The 20,224-nt window shown below is 41.7% G+C and overlaps 1 protein-coding gene across 1 annotated transcript; it reads left to right on the top strand.

The window, feature by feature from the left end:
* Positions 1-7,596: 7,596 nt before the first annotated feature.
* SDR16C5 (short chain dehydrogenase/reductase family 16C member 5) lies at positions 7,597-19,309 on the top strand. Its single transcript, XM_006923977.2, is given in 8 exon segments — positions 7,597-7,929; positions 10,632-10,763; positions 12,729-12,828; positions 14,501-14,577; positions 14,580-14,647; positions 16,618-16,694; positions 16,697-16,742; positions 19,216-19,309. Coding segments are annotated over 8 exon segments (927 nt in total).
* The last annotated feature ends 915 nt before the right edge of the window (positions 19,310-20,224 follow it).

Genomic DNA, 20,224 nt, shown 5'->3' with positions numbered 1-20,224 from the left:
CTTCGATTCTGCATAACTTATTCATACGTATTGTTCTTCTTACACTTTCACATGAGTTTCCTACTTCTGTTCCAGCTAATACGGCTTTCCTCTCATCATGGAATAAACAAACCTGGCTTTAAGTTAATTCTGTTCTCTGACAGTTTTATAATCTACCAAAATCAAGACAGTATGCCAAAATAATACATTTTGGTAAACCTAATATATTTTGAATGTGTCATCTGGAGACGAGACTTCTTCCACTGTTTTACAAAGTAATCCCCAAAGACAATATGTTCTTAAAATGAATGTTTCAAACAGGAAGTATGTACATTTTAATCATTATTTTGGTTTTTAATATTATAAAATAATGTGTGACATTTGTAAAAAGTCTAATAATACAGAAACATATATTATTTTGTTCCCCTTTAGGGATAACCACTGTGAACAGTTCGTTGTATATCTTTCTAGCCCTCTATGCATTTCCATCTGTTTTACACACACATACACACTCATAAACAATATATCATAAACTTAACTTCAATGAAGTAATTCTGTACTTTTTTTCGCTTACGCCCTGGAAATCTGTCTCTGCCAGCAAATATTCTAAATTTGTTTCTCTCGTCAGTTTCATAAAAATTCTATTACATGACTACACCATAATTAATGAAATTGATGTACATTTAAGAAGGTTTTTTTTTTTGCTATTGCAAAAAAAGCTCCTATGAGAATTCTTTCTGCTCAAGTGTCAATATTCCTATGATCAAATCCTACAGCCCACTGCCTCCCATAAGGATATACCAAATTACACTCCCACTCGCGATGCTCGAGGATGCCTGTGTTCCAAACTCTCACCACTCCTGATTTGCATCTAACTTTTTAATATCACAATGTCAATGGATGGGAAAAACAGGGATATTCTTTCTATTAATTTGCCTCTTCCTGAATACCAGTGAAATTTAGTTTCTTTTCTGATATTTTCAGTCATTTTTATTTATTTGCCTATGAATTGCCTGTGCATTTCTTTACCTGTTTTTCCTCCTGGTTTTGTAGAAATGCCACAAATTATAGCTAATTATCAATTTCAATTCCTTATGTGAAAATATTTTATTCAAGTTTGTTGCTCATCACTTTGCTTAATGAATAATTGATGGTTTCCAGGGGCAGGGTGGGGTTCCTTGCCTAGCTCCAAATTATGAAATCCTTTTCCTATATTTTATTTCCATCCTTTCATTGTTTCGTTTTTTTTTTTTTATGTCGTGTCCTATTTCCACTCTTCGTGTTTGTTTGCTGAATTGGAATTACTCCTGGTTTCTGTTGGGGAGAATGGCTCATTTCTGCAGTGCCTTCCTGGGTGTGTTTTGGGTTAAGGTATCCTTCGCTCTGGTTTCTTGAAATGGGATCCATCTGCTTACCAACTTCTAGTCTGTCCTCATTGGTAGTGCCTTTCTTTCTAGCACTAATATGTTTTCATTCACATTTTTATATCTTCCCATTCATTTCAACAGAATTTTGAAAGAAAACAGGATATGAATGCACACGTTCAGTCTGCCATCCTGAATGGTAATGTGTTTGTATGTTCTAAAAAACATTTTATTATAAAAAAATTTTCACATAATGAAAAATTTGAAAAATACAAAAAGACATAAAAAATAAAATCACCAAAATTCCACTATTCAATAATAATAATAAAAAAATGCTAAGATGTTGATGACTTCAATTATATGCATTTCTGATGCATATAAATACAATTTTCATAGAAATGTAGAATTATATAATATAGACTTGTTTATCCTTTTTAAATTCACATTATGTGAAGAGTATTTTCCTATACCCTTGAAAAACATAATTTTATAAAAAATGGCTATAGAGCACTCCATTGGCACAAATTTCTTAGATCAATTTATTTTTTTATTAATATACATATTTCTAGAAAGTATAATACAGTCCCATGATTCAACATAGGCAAAAGTCTCCTGGTGAACAGTTCCTCTTCTTGAAGTCAAAAAAGGATACCTAATTATTTTGTAAAGGTAAAGTCCCATCGGAGGAATTGGGTGAGAGGGCATACCCCCTTCTAATACAGACATGCTCTCCAGAAATGTGTAACACAGGACAGTCTCCTTCTCTTAACATTTGTCAATTTGGAAGGCAAGAAATGTTCTACTATGCATTTCTCCAACTAAGAATGAAATGAGAGCATTTTTTTCACACATTCATTAGCCCATTCTGCATCTTCCATCATAAATTGTCTGTTTTTAGCCTTTGCCACAAAGCTTTCAGGATTATGGTCAATCCTCTGAGTTTCCTCCAAGTCAAGTCAAAGTTGGGCCTTGTCCAAACAGCAGAACCTCTAGTTCTCTTAATTATGTCATCAGTGCGACCCCCACTGTCTGGCATTCAAATTTGTTTTAATGAGATTTTTACTAATGCTCGAAATTCCTCCTTGATGTCTACTCTGAACTTCTCACCAGAAAACCAGTGACTGCCAAGGATTTTGCTCAGGGGAACCATGAAGATGACATAAGGTCGGTGTTTTCCAATGTCCACCTACTCGTACAGACAGATTATACAACTCGAAGTCCATCACCCAACTTTTCTGTGCCTTAGTCACTCTCATGCCCAGGTGTTGCTCACCTCTACACCTTGGCCCATTCTGACTCCAAAATCTGGAAGGCTCTTTTAGCCCAGCTACCTCTTCTCATCCAGTGGGCTAGGTGCCCCTCATATGCCCATGGGCACCTGGGGTGCATGTGTATCATCCGCACATGTGCAGTTCAAAATGTGTCTTCCCCTGCCTGCAAAAAGTTCTGCAGTCCCCCAGAGCCATGCACAGAGTCCTGCACAACACATGTCCCTGGGTAATGAGAGCCGACCTGAAACCAGTGTACACACACCTGCCCCATCCACCTTGCAACAGCACAGCCACTCAAACACTTTCCACAACTCACCACAGCTCGCCACTGCCTACAGAATACAAGTAACCTCTTAAACATTGAAATGGCATTCAAGGCTCTCGCCTGCACGTACTTTTCCAGGCTTATACAACCTGTTTCTTCTCACAGCCAAATGAAGAACAAGTGTGCGGTCCTCACACACCAAAGTCTGTCCCAGGATTGGCACATCCTACCTAATCCTGGATGAATTCAAAATGCAATCTTGTCCTGACTCCCTATTTTTCCTTCAACACCCCATAATTTAGCTCCTTATGTCATCTCTCAAACTCCACCCTCTATTGCCAGCATTCAGTGGTGACATGCTTATATTAGATGATTAGCGAATGTTAGGTGATTTTTATCTTTTTGACAGATGTGGCACTTCTCTATTTTCTGGATCACTGTGCACAGAGATGTCCAATATACACTGGTGAGATCGAAGTGCTCTGCGGACGTTTTCTTTTTTCTCACCCTCAGCTCGTTAGAACAAACCTCCCTACCAGTCTTATCGCGATCCTCTGGCTAGCGCCTCACGCACTCCCGCCGGCACCACGCCCGCCGCCCCGCCATTCTCCCACCCACGCTACTTACCACCACCGGGCCAAGGAAGCTGTTGACCTTGATCCCAAGTGGAAGACTCAGATGCTGCTGGAGAACTCCGCTTCTGTGCGCGGCACTGCGGGCTGCAGAGACAGGACCTGGCTCGCTTCTCGCATAGCCTCCGGCACCTGCTTCCTCTTTGTTCTCTCCACGAGGGTTCCTAGCCCCGGGGCTGTGCTTGGAAACACCTGGGGAACTTTTTAAGCGCTGTTACCTGCCCCCCCGCGCCCTTCCAAATCAGAAATTCTGATTTAAGAAATCAGGAAGCAGCCTGGCTATCGGAATTTTTATTCGCCCTGGGGTACTTATGTTCAAACTCTTGGCGTGCGCATAGGATCTTCGCGACCTAATTTCCAGCTTCTAAATCTGGCTGCCCGGGAAAAAAACAAAGAGGTGCAGCCCGCAGGGCGCGCCCGGGCTGCGGCGGCCCCCTCCCTTGCGTGGGTGCGGTCGGCCCGCGTCTGGATTTGGTCTCGTGCGGGCGCCGGGGAGAACTGATGCTCGTCCAGCTGCGAGCCAGTGACGCGGTGCCCGTGGCGGACGAGGTCGGCTTCTCTGCGGACTGTGAGCGCAGCGTGCCCGGGGTGAGTTGCCAAGGTCCGGGCCCGGGGGCTGGGCCTGACCTCCAAGAGGAGTGGCGCCCGCGGCCCCGTGGCCGGACAGCGACCCGGCTCTTGCGAGGACCGCGCGCCCGCGGGCGTTAGCGCGTGGCCGGGCGCAGAGGGGGCGCGGGAGTCGGGGTGGGAGACGCGGGAGCGGAGGGCTGAGTTGGGGGGCAAGCCCCAGCGGCAGCTCCAGGAGCCAGCGTCCCGGAGCCGCAGACTGCCCAGGCGGCCACTAAGTCCTGAACCCCGCGGGAGTGAGCGGCTAGACTCCTTCCCCATCCAGGAGCAAAGAGTGAGATGCCTACCTGGTCCTCTCTCCCTCCTCGGTCCATTCCGCCAGGTGCTCTGCTGCTGAATGCATCTACCTTTTCCTTCCCACCACCCCAATTGCCCCCAATACCCCCCATGCTCCTTACCTGCTGTTCCCCTTACCAGGGCCAACTTGCTGCTGCCCCCTGGCTTGGAAAGGAGATGTCACCTGTTTACAGTGCACTAAATTAGTTAAGCTTTTGAACTGAGACTAGGCCATGGGATGGAGACACCAAAGAAGTCTTCAGCCTTATTAAATTTAACGTGCTTTGTCACTTCCTAAGGAAGAGTCTTTACACTAAAATGGAACCTTACATTTTTGTATGTAAGTTTACTTACTATAACCATCTTCCATTGCTATAAACAGGAATCATTAATTCATGCTAGCAGAAACACCAGTCAGCTCTACCTGATATTTATTTTGCTGTCGTGTGTCCCTGGCACTGTTCTAGCAAGGCATGTAACCTGGCAGGCCTTGAAATACAGCCCAACTGCTCTTGCCCCTACCTATCCTGGAGAGGGCTGGGGGAGCCTGGCAGTGAGGACCTTTTTTTATCCAATGTGCTTAAAAGTTTGACATGGAGTAGTAGTGACCATATGACACTCCTTAATACTTTACCTGCATTAACTCATTTAACTCCCGATTTCATAGGTATTGGTACATATCACTAGCATCTCCCTGAGACACAAGAGATGAAATAATTTTTCCAAGGTTTGAGAGAAGTGAGTGGCAGATCCAGAATTCCAACCCAAACCTTAAACTCCAGACCTCACTACGTGTGCAGGTCTCCAGCAGACACCCTAAATCCCAAAAGAGGAAGACCTCAGGATGCCATGATCTTAAGAACCTAGGAAGCATCTGCCAGGACAGGGATAAACAATGGACCTGTTCCAGGTCTTGCGTCATGCCCGCATTGAGACAGTGAAGTACCAAAGCCTAGAACCCCTGCCATTCAGAACTTTGATGTCACCCAAGTCGGAGGTGAGACTCCTAGCCACCTGCATCGTGAGGAGAGTAAACCTTTATCCTTCTGGCATGGACTTACATAGTGGTGTGCCTGAAGATGGACATGGATGGCCTGGCATGGGCTTCTCATGGAAGGAGTGTTGGCAGTGACCGGGCTGCTGCCTGGGGAGGGTGTCACATTATTGTGAGAAGTATGACCCTCAACCTTGCAGGTCTGCAGGTACACACCTCCTGCCTGTGCTTACAATGAGAGTCTGAATACCACTGTTCGCCCTGCAGGGCACCTTCTTTCCAAGTCCTGCAGAACCTGGGAGGCCCGACCAGTCATCCAGAAGCTACTCTGTAAAATTAAATTTGAACAGAGATGCCAGGGAGTTTAAGGGCCATTTCACCCAAAGCATGGTGACTCCCAGTGCTTCTCAGCAGAAAACACTCTGTTTTACCAGAACATCCAGGCCACCTGCTGCCAGCATTCTTATTCCCTGGACAGCCCCGGACATGTAAGTCACACCTGCCTCAAAGCTCAAACTCTTCTGTCCCTCGACTGGGAAGGCTACTCCCATATTTCCCTCCTTCTCACCATTCACCATTTGGATATCCACTCAAATGCCACTTCCCGGCAAATCTGTCCTGTTGCTCTCTGCCTTGACCCCAATCTAAATCAGATCTCTGGTCTACTCTCTAGCTCCCTGCATTTTTCTTTATAATACTATGGCTTGTAGTGATGTATTTATTCATTTAATGTCTGTCTCTTCAAATAGACCCTTAGCTCAGTGGACCAGAGAATGTACCTGCACAGCATCTGTGTTCAATAACCATGACAAATGAACACCTGGCCCTGCATTAACTAGCACAGGGACCTTGGATAAACCACATACATATTTCTGATCCTCAGCCTCATCTCCAGAATGAGCCAAGAAACAAGAGTTTAGGTCATAACAATTTCCTAAGGGTCTGACCAAGCTCCAAGCCTTCCTGTAGGTGACTTAATCCACCTGTAGTTATTAATAGTAACTAGTCTATTCTCAGCCAAACTTCAAGATAAGTGAAGACATGCTGTTCTTTAATGGAGAACACCCCCTGCCCTCTTCTATGCCTCTCAATTGGACACTCATTCAGAAAAATTCCCCACCCCAAGCACAGTGTGCCCCCCGCTAGACATGTCTTCTCATCCTGGAGGAAATATGACCTTCCCTTCTTTCTCAGATGGTTGTTAGTGAAATACCTTATAAACTCATTCTACTAAAGTATGAGCTTGCCAATGGGAGGCCCGTTATTCATTTAGCAAACCTGTTGGATGCCTTGTTGGTGAGCAGCAGTGTGAATTGGAGAAACATGATAACATTCATAAAGGACTTCCTGTGAGCCAGCATTGTGGTCAAGCACATAACATACAGTGTTATTTCATCTGCAAAACCTCCCTATGCCACAGAACCAGTACAGATGAGGAAACCAAGGTCCAGAAAGGCTACAGAGCCTGCCCCAGTTGTCACAGCTAGGCAAGGGCAAGGTAGTCACAGGGCCAAGTGGTAAGTGATATGGCACGGAGGGCCCCAGAACTGGGGAAGGGATATCCAGAGCTGTTGGTGAATCCATCAGAAAAGGTTTAGAAAGTCTAATGACTCTTCTTCAAATACATTACGCAAATAGGATTTTACACTTTTCTCTTGAATCTCAGATTTTAAATAGTGATGCAAAATTCAAGAACAGCAGTGCAGATGAGAAAAAAACCTAAAAAGAGACGGAAATAAAACCAGAGACGTAGCAGTTTTGCATCACAAACATTACAATATTGTCAAGACTTTGAACATAATAATCAGCCAAGCAGGTCTAGTAATTATTAGGAAGAACTATGAGAAATAATGAACTTCTTTTTGTTGAATTTGGGTGTGGTTACAGTTTCAGTTAATGAACCTTTCTGTTACCTAAAGCAGGCATGCAGATATGTGCCGAACTTGAGGGTGGGGCTATGAATGAGATTTGGCCAAGATACAGTACCCTACCTCCACCCCCAACCGCACCCCCACACCCCCGCCCATTCTAAGTTCAGAGTCTTCTACCAGGAAAGGCATGTAAACCATGTTTCTCAGTTTCTTTCACTATTTCAGGAAGTATGAGCTCCTTGCAGTAAGCAAACTCAGAGGGTATGGGCACCTGTCTTTACATGAGTCTGTCTTTCTTTATAGGCGTCAGCTAGAATATGGCTCCCAACCTGAACCCAGCCAAGGAATTATTCATTTTCTTAGGAAAAACAGTGTTTGCCATTCTGGAGATTTTGTTTTTTGCCTTAATCCCAAAGCCACGGAAGAATGTTGCTGGTGGAATTATACTCATAATGGGTGCTAGAAGTGGACTTGGAAGGCTCTTGGCCCTCAAATTTGCCCACCTTGGAGCTGTGCCTGTCCTCTGAGATGTCAACAAGGAGGGGAATGAGGAGACGTGCAAGATGGCTCTAGACGCTGGAGCCATGAGGGCTTATGCCTATACCTGTGATTGCAGTCGAAAGGAAGAAGTATATAGAGTGGCAGATCAGGTAAATTTTGGGTGCTTACTATTTGCTGTGGGTAGTTAGAACTCTATGTAAGTACTTAGACATACATACAGCTTATCTGTTTGCCTTTCTCAGTGCTGATTTGACTGTCTCTAACATCCCTTTAATTTAAAAAATATTGGGGAGCAGGAATTAGGATTTTTGAGTTCTCAGTGTATGCAATACACCATGCTAATCACCCTATACACACTGTGTCATCCTATTAATGAAGGCCCATTATTATCTCTATTTTACAAATAAGGAAACTGAGACTTAGGGCACATAAGTAGCTTATCTAAGAAAGAGCTAACAAGTAGCAAAGCTACATCTGGGGCTTGAGTCTGATGACTCCGGAGTGTAGACTCTAACCACCATGCAATACTAACTGTGCTGGCCCCTGTCACAGTTTAAGAGGTAGGTGAGGATAAAGAAACTGAAACAGAGATATTACATAACCTGCTCAGGGTCCCAGAGCTAGTGTATGACTAAGCCAGGATTTAAACCTATATTAAGTTTGATTTTAAATCTAGTTAGTCCCAACCATACAACAATGCCTTTCACTTGAGTGTATACTTCTCTGAAGTTGTCATAAGAAAATCAGAATATTTTATTCATCCTTAAGACTCCTAACCTCAGTCGTTCCTTTCACAATGATAGAGATGAACATATAAAGAATTCTTTCAGGAAACCAAAGTTCAGTAGCCAATGGTAAGGGTTTTCTTAGTTCATAGAGGCACGTACTTTGTCTGATGGCTGCCTCCTTTTCTTCGTGAGGATTTCTGTCCTCACATTGGCACAAGTATTCCACACATTATTCTCCTGGGCCACATATTTTTGTGGCTCCCAGAGTTCCCCATTGAGTGAAAAGGGTGGAACCAGACCAACCTGTGACAAGCAGCCAAACCACGTTGGAAAGTTCTTACACAGCCTCTGGTCTCTTACTTGAACCCCCCGCTACCTCCCTCCTCACTTCTAGCAGAAAGATTGGCAGGTCATTGGCTGGTGAGTTTGTAACTTTTGTTTAAGTTTGTCTTTACATTTTACACAGAGGTTCTACTATCTCCAATCACAGGCTGCCCAGAACATTCTGGCCATCCAAACCTGACGAGCTGGCATGGGCTCAGTGGGCTCATGCTGGGACCACCCTGCAAAGTGCAGATGTGTCTCTGCTGCAGCCGACCTCACAAACTCAGCTCTTTGCACTTGAAACACCCACCACCTGGCATGTTGACTTAAGCTGACTACAGTCATCTTCTCTGGACACACTTAAGCAATAACTGTCTCATATTCAAACACTTAACACCTTGAGATATTGAACAAGCTAATACGAGGTGCTCCATAAATAACTACCTCCCTCTTCCCCATATACATGATTTAGTTCTACCCAAGATGCTCAGCTTCAAAAATGGTAAACATGGCATATTACTAGTGCCTGTAGTTTAGCTTTTCTTACTTCTGGGTCTTGGAGAGAATTAATTATATGTTCTTCTGAATTCAAAAGATGCAAACTATTCCCTACCCTTACAAACCAAACATTTCCACTTCTTATTCTAGATAAAGGGAAGTTTTCAGAGAATTTTTAAAAAGTATCTCATGATCAAGGTAAAAATTGTCAGAGTGGTATGACTGTGTTTTATCTTCAGTGAGACCCCAATAACCTTGAAAGCTTGTGTCCCTAGATCGTAGCTTATCACTCATTGAAAGTCCAGCCTTGATACCTGGCATCCTGGATGAGAGGTCGTAAACACAGACCAGACTGGAGCTATGTAATTATCATTTATCTTTGATGTGGTATGTCAAAGTATCCTAACTATGTATTTAATGTCTGTGATCCCTTAGACAAGCCAAATTAGAATCAATTTAGCATGGCATACTTCAATTGATTACATTGGTATGACAGAAAAAAAGAAAAAGAAAAACTTTATTACAGGCATACTCAGAAATATTCAGGTTTAGTTCCAGACCACCACAGTAAAGTGAGTATGGCTGTAAAGCAAATCATAATCTTTTTGCTGGTCGAGGGTCTTGCCTTATTTTTAAACACTGTAACATCTGCTACAAGGGGAAGGCTCCAATGTCACACCAAGAATTTTTATTTTTTAAATAAAAATTACTGAGTATCTACTCTGGTCAGTGTCACAGCAGGAAACAGGGCCTTCTCTGATCCTCCTGTCACAGATTTTTTTGCCTGCCTAAAAGTTTGTGGGAGGAGAAAACCAGCTAGATGATGAACACAGGAAACACAGGTTATGAGCTATGCTGTGTTTAAAGCATGGATATGAATACTATACTTTCTTCATTCACTCCTTACTCCACCCCATCTCTGTGTGCTAGGTCTTGATTTATGTGACATGGCTATAATGGTATGTCCCATTGCACTGATTAAAATGATATGCTACTTGTACATAGCATAGGAAAGAGTTACTAATCACTGAATATAAGAATAGCTCTAACTGTAGAAGGAATGCAGCATTGGCTGTTGGAACCATCATAAGAAGGGGGAAGAAATGAGAAGAAAAGCATCAGATTTGGATCTCTGATACACTGTAAAGTCAGCAAGGGAAATAAATCACATTTTGTTTTGACTGCATAAACTCAATCTGAGTCAACAAGGATAAGAGGAGTATAAAACGGGGGGAGGGGGAGATAAACCTAGATCATATAAAGAATTATATTGTTAGCGTTGCTCTTCTTAATCAATTCAGGTTAAAAAAGAAGTTGGTGACGTTTCCATCCTAATCAACAATGCCGGCATTGAAACAGGCAAAAACTTCCTCGACTGCCCAGATGAGCTTATGGAGAAGTCTTTCGATATGAATTTTAAAGCACATTTATGGGTAATTATTTTTTCTTCTCATAATAAATACAAAGCTACTCTGACATTTCAGAGTACCTTCCTCTTGTTCTCTTAGAATATTATTAGCCTCTAAATAAATTCTAATTTGAGACTTATCCTGGTCTACCCAGTCATCCCCTCCTGAACCAACTTAACCCACCCCTCCCAGAGCCTCTGCTCAGGGAATCCTACAAAGCCACGCCATTCTCATGGTGGTAGTACACTTTCTTGAATGCCAGGCTCTATCCTAACCACCTATACCTAAGGATTAAGGTATAAAATAATCCTTAAAACAGTTAGATGAGATAAGGCATCACAGAAGTTTAAAGATTTGTTCAAGCCTACACAGCAAGTGACAGCTCCTAAACATGACCAGGGTGACCTTATCATTTGCCTAAGCTGGAACTCTTGAAAGTTGAAAGGGGACATTATTAATAAGCAAGATTTCATCAAGTCTGCTGCGGGCCAATCGAGATGTGTGATCACCTGATTCAGTACGTAACCAGCAGAAGGTTTCTACCAGTAACCCTGGTTACTACATGCCGTGGACCTTAAAGGACACAGCCCTTGATTTCCAAGGCGACGCGCCCACTTTCAGAAGTTGTGTTGCTTTGAGCAGTCATGCCAGGCCTCCTCACGCCTCGCACTTCCCCTCGCTCTTCCTCTCCCTGTTCCTGAGCCCCTGCTCACAGCTCGTCCTTCCCTGGGTCAGCTCTCCCCCTTTGGGTGTGAATGTTTGCTGGAGATTCCTGAGGTCCCCTCTCTTCTGCTCACACCTCGCCACATGGGCTCCCTGCCCAGCTCTCCGGAGGCAGCCTTCAAATGTTACTCGGAGTTTGTAGGTTTTCTGTCCCTTAGTTTCTTAGTTTCACCAAGAATCTAATGGTGCTGGTGGCATTCTTGGTGTTCTCTTTAGTTTTCAGGAGAAAGATGGAGAGATTCAGAAGTGGCCACCATGTTCCTTCAGGAACTGCTGCAAGTGATTTACGTTGTCTCGTACTAAATGCTCTTCTCCTTTGTTAGAAGGAGAAGTGAAGTGACTCATCGCAGACCGTGGGAACTCAGGGTGCTGTTTACGATGCTGCCTGGTGTGCTTGTTTCGATTTTCCATCTCTCTCTCCATGTTAGTTTTTCTCTGAAACTCATTGTGATGCAGCCTAAGGTTGTTTGACTTTTATAAGAGATCCCCTTTCTCATATTTATTCTTATTAGAAAATAAATATGAAATATAAATATGTGACATATAAAAATGCAGCGATTCATATTTGGTTAATTATTCTTTTCTGCAGAATACAAGGCTCATCTCCCTCTCCTTTACCTTCTTTCTCCAGATCCTATGTCAAAGGTGAAGGTGTTTTGTGGTCCTGGGGCATATCCTTTTCCTAACAGAGACTCTCTTTTATGACATGGAATAAAAATAAGAAACCATTAGGCAAAGAAGTAGAGATAAATTTAAAAACAAAGTGTAGGCAAAGAAGTAGAGATAAATTTAAAAACAGAGCGATGCTTTTAAAGTGAAGCCAACTGCAGCATGTCCTGTGAACTATATTCAGAACAATTTGAAATTCGGGTATGATCCAATGAGGGCAAAAAGGCAATTTAAATCTAAATGATCATATTCTTTCCTTTCTGAATTGCGGCTGCTAACAGCTAAGATTGGCCTGTACTGTTTCAATTATTGTCTTAAAATTGTGATTTTTAAAAGGCAAATATGAGCAAAATATAAGTCTGAATATATTATTTTTAATAATATTGGAATTGCCATCAGGAAAATATTGGTTTAATAAGTTAAATAAATTAAGATGATTAGTTTCCAAATGTTTTAAGTTTTTATATCCCATTGCCTTCAGGTATTTTTTATGAGCTTAAGAAAAAAATGGTTTTTACTCACAATGATCATATAAACATCTGAAAAAAGTATAAAAGGTGATATAAAACTTTTAAAGTTTGACTTTGCTCTTCTTAGACCTATAAAGCCTTTCTACCTGCTATGCTCGCAAGTGACCATGGACATTTGGTTTGCATTTCAAGTATAGCTGGATTAATTGGAGTAAATAGATTGGCAGGTAAGGCAAATGGAATATTTCATAACTACACAATTTTTCCTAACTTTAACTTACATAGTAGCTCTGAGTAATCAGCATTGACTCAATGCACTAATAATAAAGATAACAAATTAAGAAGTATATTCAATAAGGGAAGTAGCTGAGCACATCATGTACACCAAAACTGCCTGTCAGATATACTAAACTATGTACTTTGGAATCATTAGGCCTTACAAATCTCATGGGTTTAAAAAAAGAGAGAGAGACCTTACTGATAAATGTTTTTACACATGTAAGTAGCATAGTCACCATCTCCCCAAATTCGCCTGGCGTGGTTATCAGGATGGTAAGGGGGACCACTCTGCCTTCTGACGTTTCCATTATCTGGTCTCCCCCAGCTATCAGTTTGGAGAAAGTTTCTCCACCCCAAGAAGCCTAAGTGTCACCTCTTTGCTTTTTCTACTGGTTGGAAGACTTACAGGAAGTAGTTGTCATTTTCATCTCCTGGGCAGCTGACTTGGCTTTAACAGAGGGGAGGGGGCAAAGAGATCCTCGGTGAAGGTGGCCCGACTGGGGAGCTGGCTCTAAGAGGAGCAGAAATCTTGTGTGTACTGGTTTACACAGATCCCTGAGACGCATGCGTCGGAAACCCCAGTGGCGACACCAGGACAGGACAGGCCAGTTTGCCTGTTGGGCACTTCCTAGTGCTTTTGAGCTGAACAGCATCATTAGATTAACAGTGCTAGTCTAAGCACAGTTTGTCTCAGTTGTGTAGATAAGGTTTTCAGAACCACCAGTCACCCAAAATATTACCAGTCTATACACATCTGCCTGGTCCTGGGCCATATCTGCTCAAGCTAATCTCAGAGGTTGAGGGGCTCTCAGTACTGCACCTGTATCAAATAGCACATGATCCTAAAAGCTGCTAAGGACCCCTCTGCCCTCCCTACTCACGTCTCGGGCAGCAGTGGGGCCTGATAGCCCTGAGCCTGGCACCTGTAGCCTGGTTCTTGCCAGTTGTAGTAGCTGCTTCTCAATAGAACAAGTAAGTATATCTCTTTGACTGTGAGAGGCAAAAGGGAGTAGAAATCCACCTAAATGCCTTTTATACTCCAAAATTCTCCAAATCAGATATTTAGGTGTTTACTGGAAGTAAGTGTGATTGAGACAGAAATCTCAAAACTGACAGAAATGCCACTTTCTACTCCCCCTGTGTTTTCAAGATATTTAAGAGGTTGAGGATGAAACTACTGAATCTTTCGTTTTGATTCTGGAAGTGGAAGAAAGAGTGGTCATTGGAAGAAAACTCAGTCTGAGTATCATGACCCACACTGACCTCTCTTGCCTAGACTTCTGTGTCACTTATTATTTTGTTTCTTTTTTGTGTCTTCCTGCCCTGATTGGGCTGAAGTTCTCTGGGACTGGACACACATCTAACAGCTAGCACAGTATCTGGCATTCATTACCACGGTGGAGTCCAGCCCTGCTTCCCTTAGTGTCCACTAGGTCATTACCAACTGACCTTTATGTGACCGTGTCCCTGTCCGCTCACTCCTCCCTTCTTCCAGTGGCAGTAGACCAGGATCACAAAGAAATAACTGAAGTTGTTATCCCACTCTGTTACAAAGAAACCTTAATGTAATGCCATTTTTAAAACTTCAGAACATACATTAACGTTGTTTGTCTTTTTCAGATTATTGTGCAAGTAAATTTGTAGACTTTAGATTTGCTGAATCTATATTTGCAGAAACATTTGCCCAGAAAAAAAAGGGGGAATCAAAACCACTATCATGTGCCCATTATTAATAAAAACTGGAGTGTTTGAAGGTTGTACTACCAAGTAAGTATGTCCTTTGGTTTCAAAAGCGCTACATTTTTTTAATCCCCTATGCTATGCTCTAATACTCTAAATCCCTGTGACATTTGTATCTACTAATTTGCACTTCTTCATCCCTTACCCTTTTTCACCCAGCCCCCTGATCCTCCTCCCCACTGGCAGTCACCAGTTTGTTCTCTGTATCCTCGAGTCTGTTTTCACTTAGTTTGTCCGTTTCTTTTGCTCCTTAGATTCCGCATGTAAGTGAAATCATGTGGTATTTATCTTTCTCTCTCTGATTTATTTCACTCAGCATAATACCCTCTAGGTACATCCATGCCATTGCAAATGGTAAGATTTCATTTTTTTAATAGCTGAGTAATATTCCATTGTATACATATACCATAACTTCTTTATCCAATCGTCTATTGATGAACACTTAGCTTGTTTCCGTATCTTGGCTATTATGAATAGCACTGCTGTGAACATAAGGGTGCATAGATCTTGAAGAACTAGTGCTTTGGTTTTCTTTGGATAAATATCGAGAAGTGCCATTGCTGGGTCAAAAGGCAGTTCTATCTTTAATTTTTTGAGGAACCTCCAAACTGTTTTCCACATGGCTGTACCAATTTGCAATCCCACCAACAGCGTACGAGGGTTCCCTTTCCTCCACATCCTCACCAACATTTGTTGTTTTTTGATTTATTGATGATAGCCAATCTGACAGGTGTGAGCTGATATCTCATTGTGGTTTTAATTTTCATTTCTCTGATGATTGGTGACCTCGCGCATCTTTTCATATGTCTGTTGGCTTTCTGTATGTCTTCTTTGGAGAAATACCTATTTAGATCTTCTGCCCATTTTTTAATTGAATTGTTTGTTTTTTTTGTTGTTGAGTTGTATGAGTCCTTTTTTTTTAACTTTTTAAAAATTAAATTTATTGAGGTAACTGATTAATACAATTATATAAATTTCAGGTGTACATTATAATTTGACATCTGTATATTCTATTGTGTGATTACCCCTCAAAGTCCAGTTTCCTTCAGCTACCATATATTTGATCTCCTTTACCCACTTCACCTTCCCCCACCCCCTATATTTTGGATGAGTTCTTTATACATTTTTCATAATAACCCCTTGTCAGATATAGCATAGGCAAATATCTTCTCCCACTAAAAAAAACTACATTTTTAAAAATGATCAGCCATCTATTTTATTTTGTTCTGGTTTTTTTATTAAAAATTATCGGGGGGTGACATCGATCAACAAAATCCAGTAAGTTTCAAATGTACAAATCGACAGTGTGTCGTATGTGCATTGCATTGTACGTTCACCACCCATAGCTAGATTTCCTTCCGTCACCAAACATCTGACCGCTTTTATGCCTACTTACTCCTTCTTCCCTGCTCTTATGTTCTATCTGTTTTTTAAACTTATTTGAAAAGATATTTTACTATAATTTAGACTGATTTATAAATGGTTTCAGAATTTCTTCTCTACTCAAATGTGTTTGTGTTAGGATACTGGGTTTACTACGAATGGTTTATTAAGACTGTGTCCGCTCGTAGCCACCCTGTAGCCTGGTCTGCTCATCCATCTCCTCAGCTCTCCTGGTCACATTCCTTTTCTGCCAACCAACTCTGTTCTACCCTCTTCCCCGATTCCACAAAAGGACTGGAATTTATGGAAGGGGCAAAGCACCCAATTCCACATTTTATGAAAACAACAGGCAGTTCGTTTTTAAAGATTTGCTTTACAATATTTAGACCATTTGTTTAATATGGTTTCACGTATATGCATATTATAACATCAGTGTATTAATTAGAATCATTTTCTATTTCAAATTCTAGTTATTACCGTGTCGATAATAAGAGAATATGGAAATAGATCAAATGGAAGGGAAAGAAGCAGATAAATGACAATGTCTTGCAAACTTTTTATCTCTAATTTGTAAGAATTGTTTTTATTTCTTAAATTTTCTTTTCATCTTCTAGCTGTCCTTCTCTGTTACCAATTCTGGAAACAGAATATGCAGTCAGAAAAATAGTAGATGCTGTCCTGCAAGAAAAACTGACTTGTATATGCCAAGGTCCATCTACATCATGATGTTATTAAAAAGGTAATAATATCAGCTTCTGTTCTCCAATGTGCCAATCAACAACTTATTCCAAAGCCTACCAGGAGAAGCCACAAAAAATAGCTGTTAAACGAGTGAATTTTGATACCTTCCTTGTGCCCATTTGCTGACACAATTTCAAATTTGCATAGTTGCGGTGCCTCCCAGGGGTCTAGAAAATGGAGTTGGATCCTTCCAGCCATCCTAGTATTTTTTGCATTATTGTCAAAAAGAAGCAGATCTGCTGAATAATCTGTGGACAAATAAAAATTATTTTTTTAGGAGAGATACTTTTTCATATGCTCAGCATAGAATAATCACATTGGAATAGCTATTGTGTCTATGTTTCTTGGAGTACAGGGCACAAAGTCAAGACCAGATGGTAAACCAAATATTTAAGAAACCAAATATTTTCAGTATGGTGCTCTGCGGAGGTCTCATGTAGAAGGTAAAACTGACGATAGAAGATAAATTTGCACTCTAAGGTGGTCAAAGAATTTGGGGGAAAGGACTGAAAATATAACCACCTCTTAAAAGTACAAGAGAGTATCTTTGCCCACCCTTCCCTGTTCTCCGTTGGGTTTCCATGCTGAGACACTGGCTGCTGTTTATAAGCATTTGACCCAGTTATAGGAATAGCAATGCCAGGTTGCTGAAGCACCTGCTGATTCCCACTATAACAGGTCATCTAGGTTTATTTCCCCTTCATAAGAGTTTCCACTTTGCAAGGAAGCATCTTCCATTTTTGAACCACTCCCCTCCACTGAGTTGAAATCTGTCTTGTTTTAACTTCCAGCTATTGGTTCTAGGTTGGCCCTCTAGCACTACAAGTAATTTCATTCCTCTTGATGACAACAATTCTACAATTCTTCAGTTGTTTGAACATAGATCTCATGCCTCTCGTCCACCGCATGGCTAGAAGCCGTTGCCTTTCCTGCATAAGCAAATGTCTTTTCTCTTTACCTAGTTGTATCTACTTTGTGCAGTGAACCAAAATCATTCTCACATCCCTTCACTTCTCCAGGCTTCACCTAGCACAGGGGCGCTGACTCATACAGCTAACAGGCCACGTGGGGCATGGTGAAGGAGTTTGAAATCTGGGGTTAGGAGCCTACTGTTTACTAAATCTGTGAGTCTTAGCATGACCCTTATTCTCCGAGCCCAATTTCCTCATTTATGCTTGTTACAGTTTGTAAATAAGTGAATGTAATGCACTGTTTATTGGGCAGTGTGCGCGTTTACAGTACAGTGGCTATTGTTGCCTAAAAGAGGGTTTATAGGATAGTAATGCCAGTTGTAAGGAACACGGGATTTAATTTTTCTAATTTTTAAAATAATTATAGCATTTATATTTACTGTTATAAGATATTAGTTCTGGACCCCAGATTGAGAGAGTTCCACGTAATTTTTGAGAAGGCTTTGGAAACGTGAAGTTCAATGAAGGAAATCACAAAATACGCTCCTTCAAATATTCATTCAACAAACATTAGAGAGTGCCTAGCGTGCGCCATGCATTGCTGACCATCCTAGGATCAGGGCTTACAGCCAAGAGCAAGAGAGACAAGTCTCTGCCCTTGTGGAAATTATCTTCCTTGGTAGGGAGGTGGGGGGCGGTTAGAAGAAACATAAAAAACAAAAAAGTATGCTGGGTGGTCATAAGTGCAACAAAGAAATATAGAGTGGGAAAAGGAAATGGCAGAATGAGAGGTAGAGAGGTGCAAGTTGAGATTTAATTTTCAGTATGGTACTCTGGGGAGGTCTCATGTAGAAGGTAGCATTTACCAGAGACTTGAAGCTGGGGTGGGCAGGAACCACCCAAATAACTTGGAGTGCCTCTAGAGGGACAGCAAGCACAGGGTCCTTTGCTTTACCCCACCCTTAGGACAAGTCTCAGGTTTGTTGTGCCTGCTCTGCTTACTGTGCCTCTCCTTGCTCTGCAGTGTGAATGTCAGAATCAAAGGGGTCAGTGCTCTGTCAGGAGGGGCGAGTAGGCATAGAGAAGATGAACAGTCTTAGTTCGGTCTCGCCAAAGGTCTGAGGAACTATCACATCTCTTCCTCACAGTAGTCCCAGAAAGAAACTGATGACCTCATTTTACACTGGAAGAAACTGAGGCTCGTGAGCTAAATAACTTGCCTGAGAAGACATTGTAAATAACAGAGCTAGGTTTCAAGCCAAGCTCATCCAACTCCACAAGATTTCACTGCTTCCTATCAATCATTACACAGTGTAGTGAAGCTTTGGAAACGGAGGTGAGAAGTGAGTTGAATAACAAGTGAAGCAAGGAGAGATATAGAAGCCCTGGGCTGGTGTCCTCCCACAGAGTGGACAAGCCCAGGTGACCCTGAGGTATGCACATTAAGGTGTGCGAGTGTAACTTCATCTACAAGTCAGTGGCACTGCTTTTCAGCTGGGCTAGTAAAGATGTTTTCATGATAATAATAACCAAGAAAGTTTACTCTTGTGTTCTCTTTAGTTTCATGCCCCTCAAGATGATACTGCTCTTGGTCAAATATACAGGTGCCTTCGATGTAATGAATGGCTTCCTTGGCCGAAAGAAGAAGGACTGAAGAGCACTGTATGGCCGATGTCATCTGATACGAACCATTACACAGTGCTTATTTCAGTGAATAAAAGGATTTTTGTCTGATAGAATATATCTGGAGACAATGAGTATTCTTATTCTGCTATCTGGATTAATATTTTCAATCTGAAAATAATGTTGCAATCTGCTTTTTTGTTGAGTTTTTTAATTAATAAAAACAGCCTGTTTTTGTCATGTCTGCTTACAACAGATGTGAGAGAGAGAGAATCCTCTGTCTCATGGATTGCCCTTCCCACTGGTCATTGGGGAGGTGGCTCAAATGGAGCAGGGGGCTGTTCTTGAGTCTGCACTGGGGAATGGATGAAGGGTGAAGAGTACAATGAGTGTTTAGTCGGAACGCCCTCTTTTAGAGGACACAGCTCTGAATTTCCTGTCACCTTGCTTTCAGCTTTGACCTTTTAAACCTGTACCACTTGGTATAGAAAAAGCCAGCCTTCCAAGTCCTTTCCCAAGCAGCCACACAAATGCCCTGTATACTCACAGACTAAGTGCCAGTCTTGCTGAAGTTACATCAGGTGTCACTGTGTTAGGGAGTCTTATTGTCTATTACCTAAATGACCCTAGTAGACAATTGACCCTAGATCAAACTCTAAATGGGATCACATTTTTTTCCTAGAAGAGATCAAAGAATGATTGCTTCTCACTCTGAAAATGACACTCGTGTAGTTAATTTCATGTGTTTAGTATTTCAAGTTGGGATTCACGTTGATCTATTTGTTCACAGGATGGGCAATTTTGTTCCCTTATATTCATCACTGTTACCTTCATTTCAGATCAGTTGTATTCTTACAGTTTAATCAACTAGCCAACTACTTTCATGCTTTGGAGATTAAACATAAAAGCAAGATTAAGAAAAATGTGTTAATTACTATCCTCTGGA

Source organism: Pteropus alecto, unplaced genomic scaffold, assembly GCF_000325575.1.
Source record: "Pteropus alecto unplaced genomic scaffold, ASM32557v1 scaffold87, whole genome shotgun sequence".
In the NCBI taxonomy this organism is placed as follows: Eukaryota; Metazoa; Chordata; class Mammalia; order Chiroptera; family Pteropodidae; genus Pteropus; species Pteropus alecto.
The sequence above is the reverse complement of the archived record's forward strand: the minus strand, read 5'-3'. Positions and strand labels throughout refer to the sequence as shown.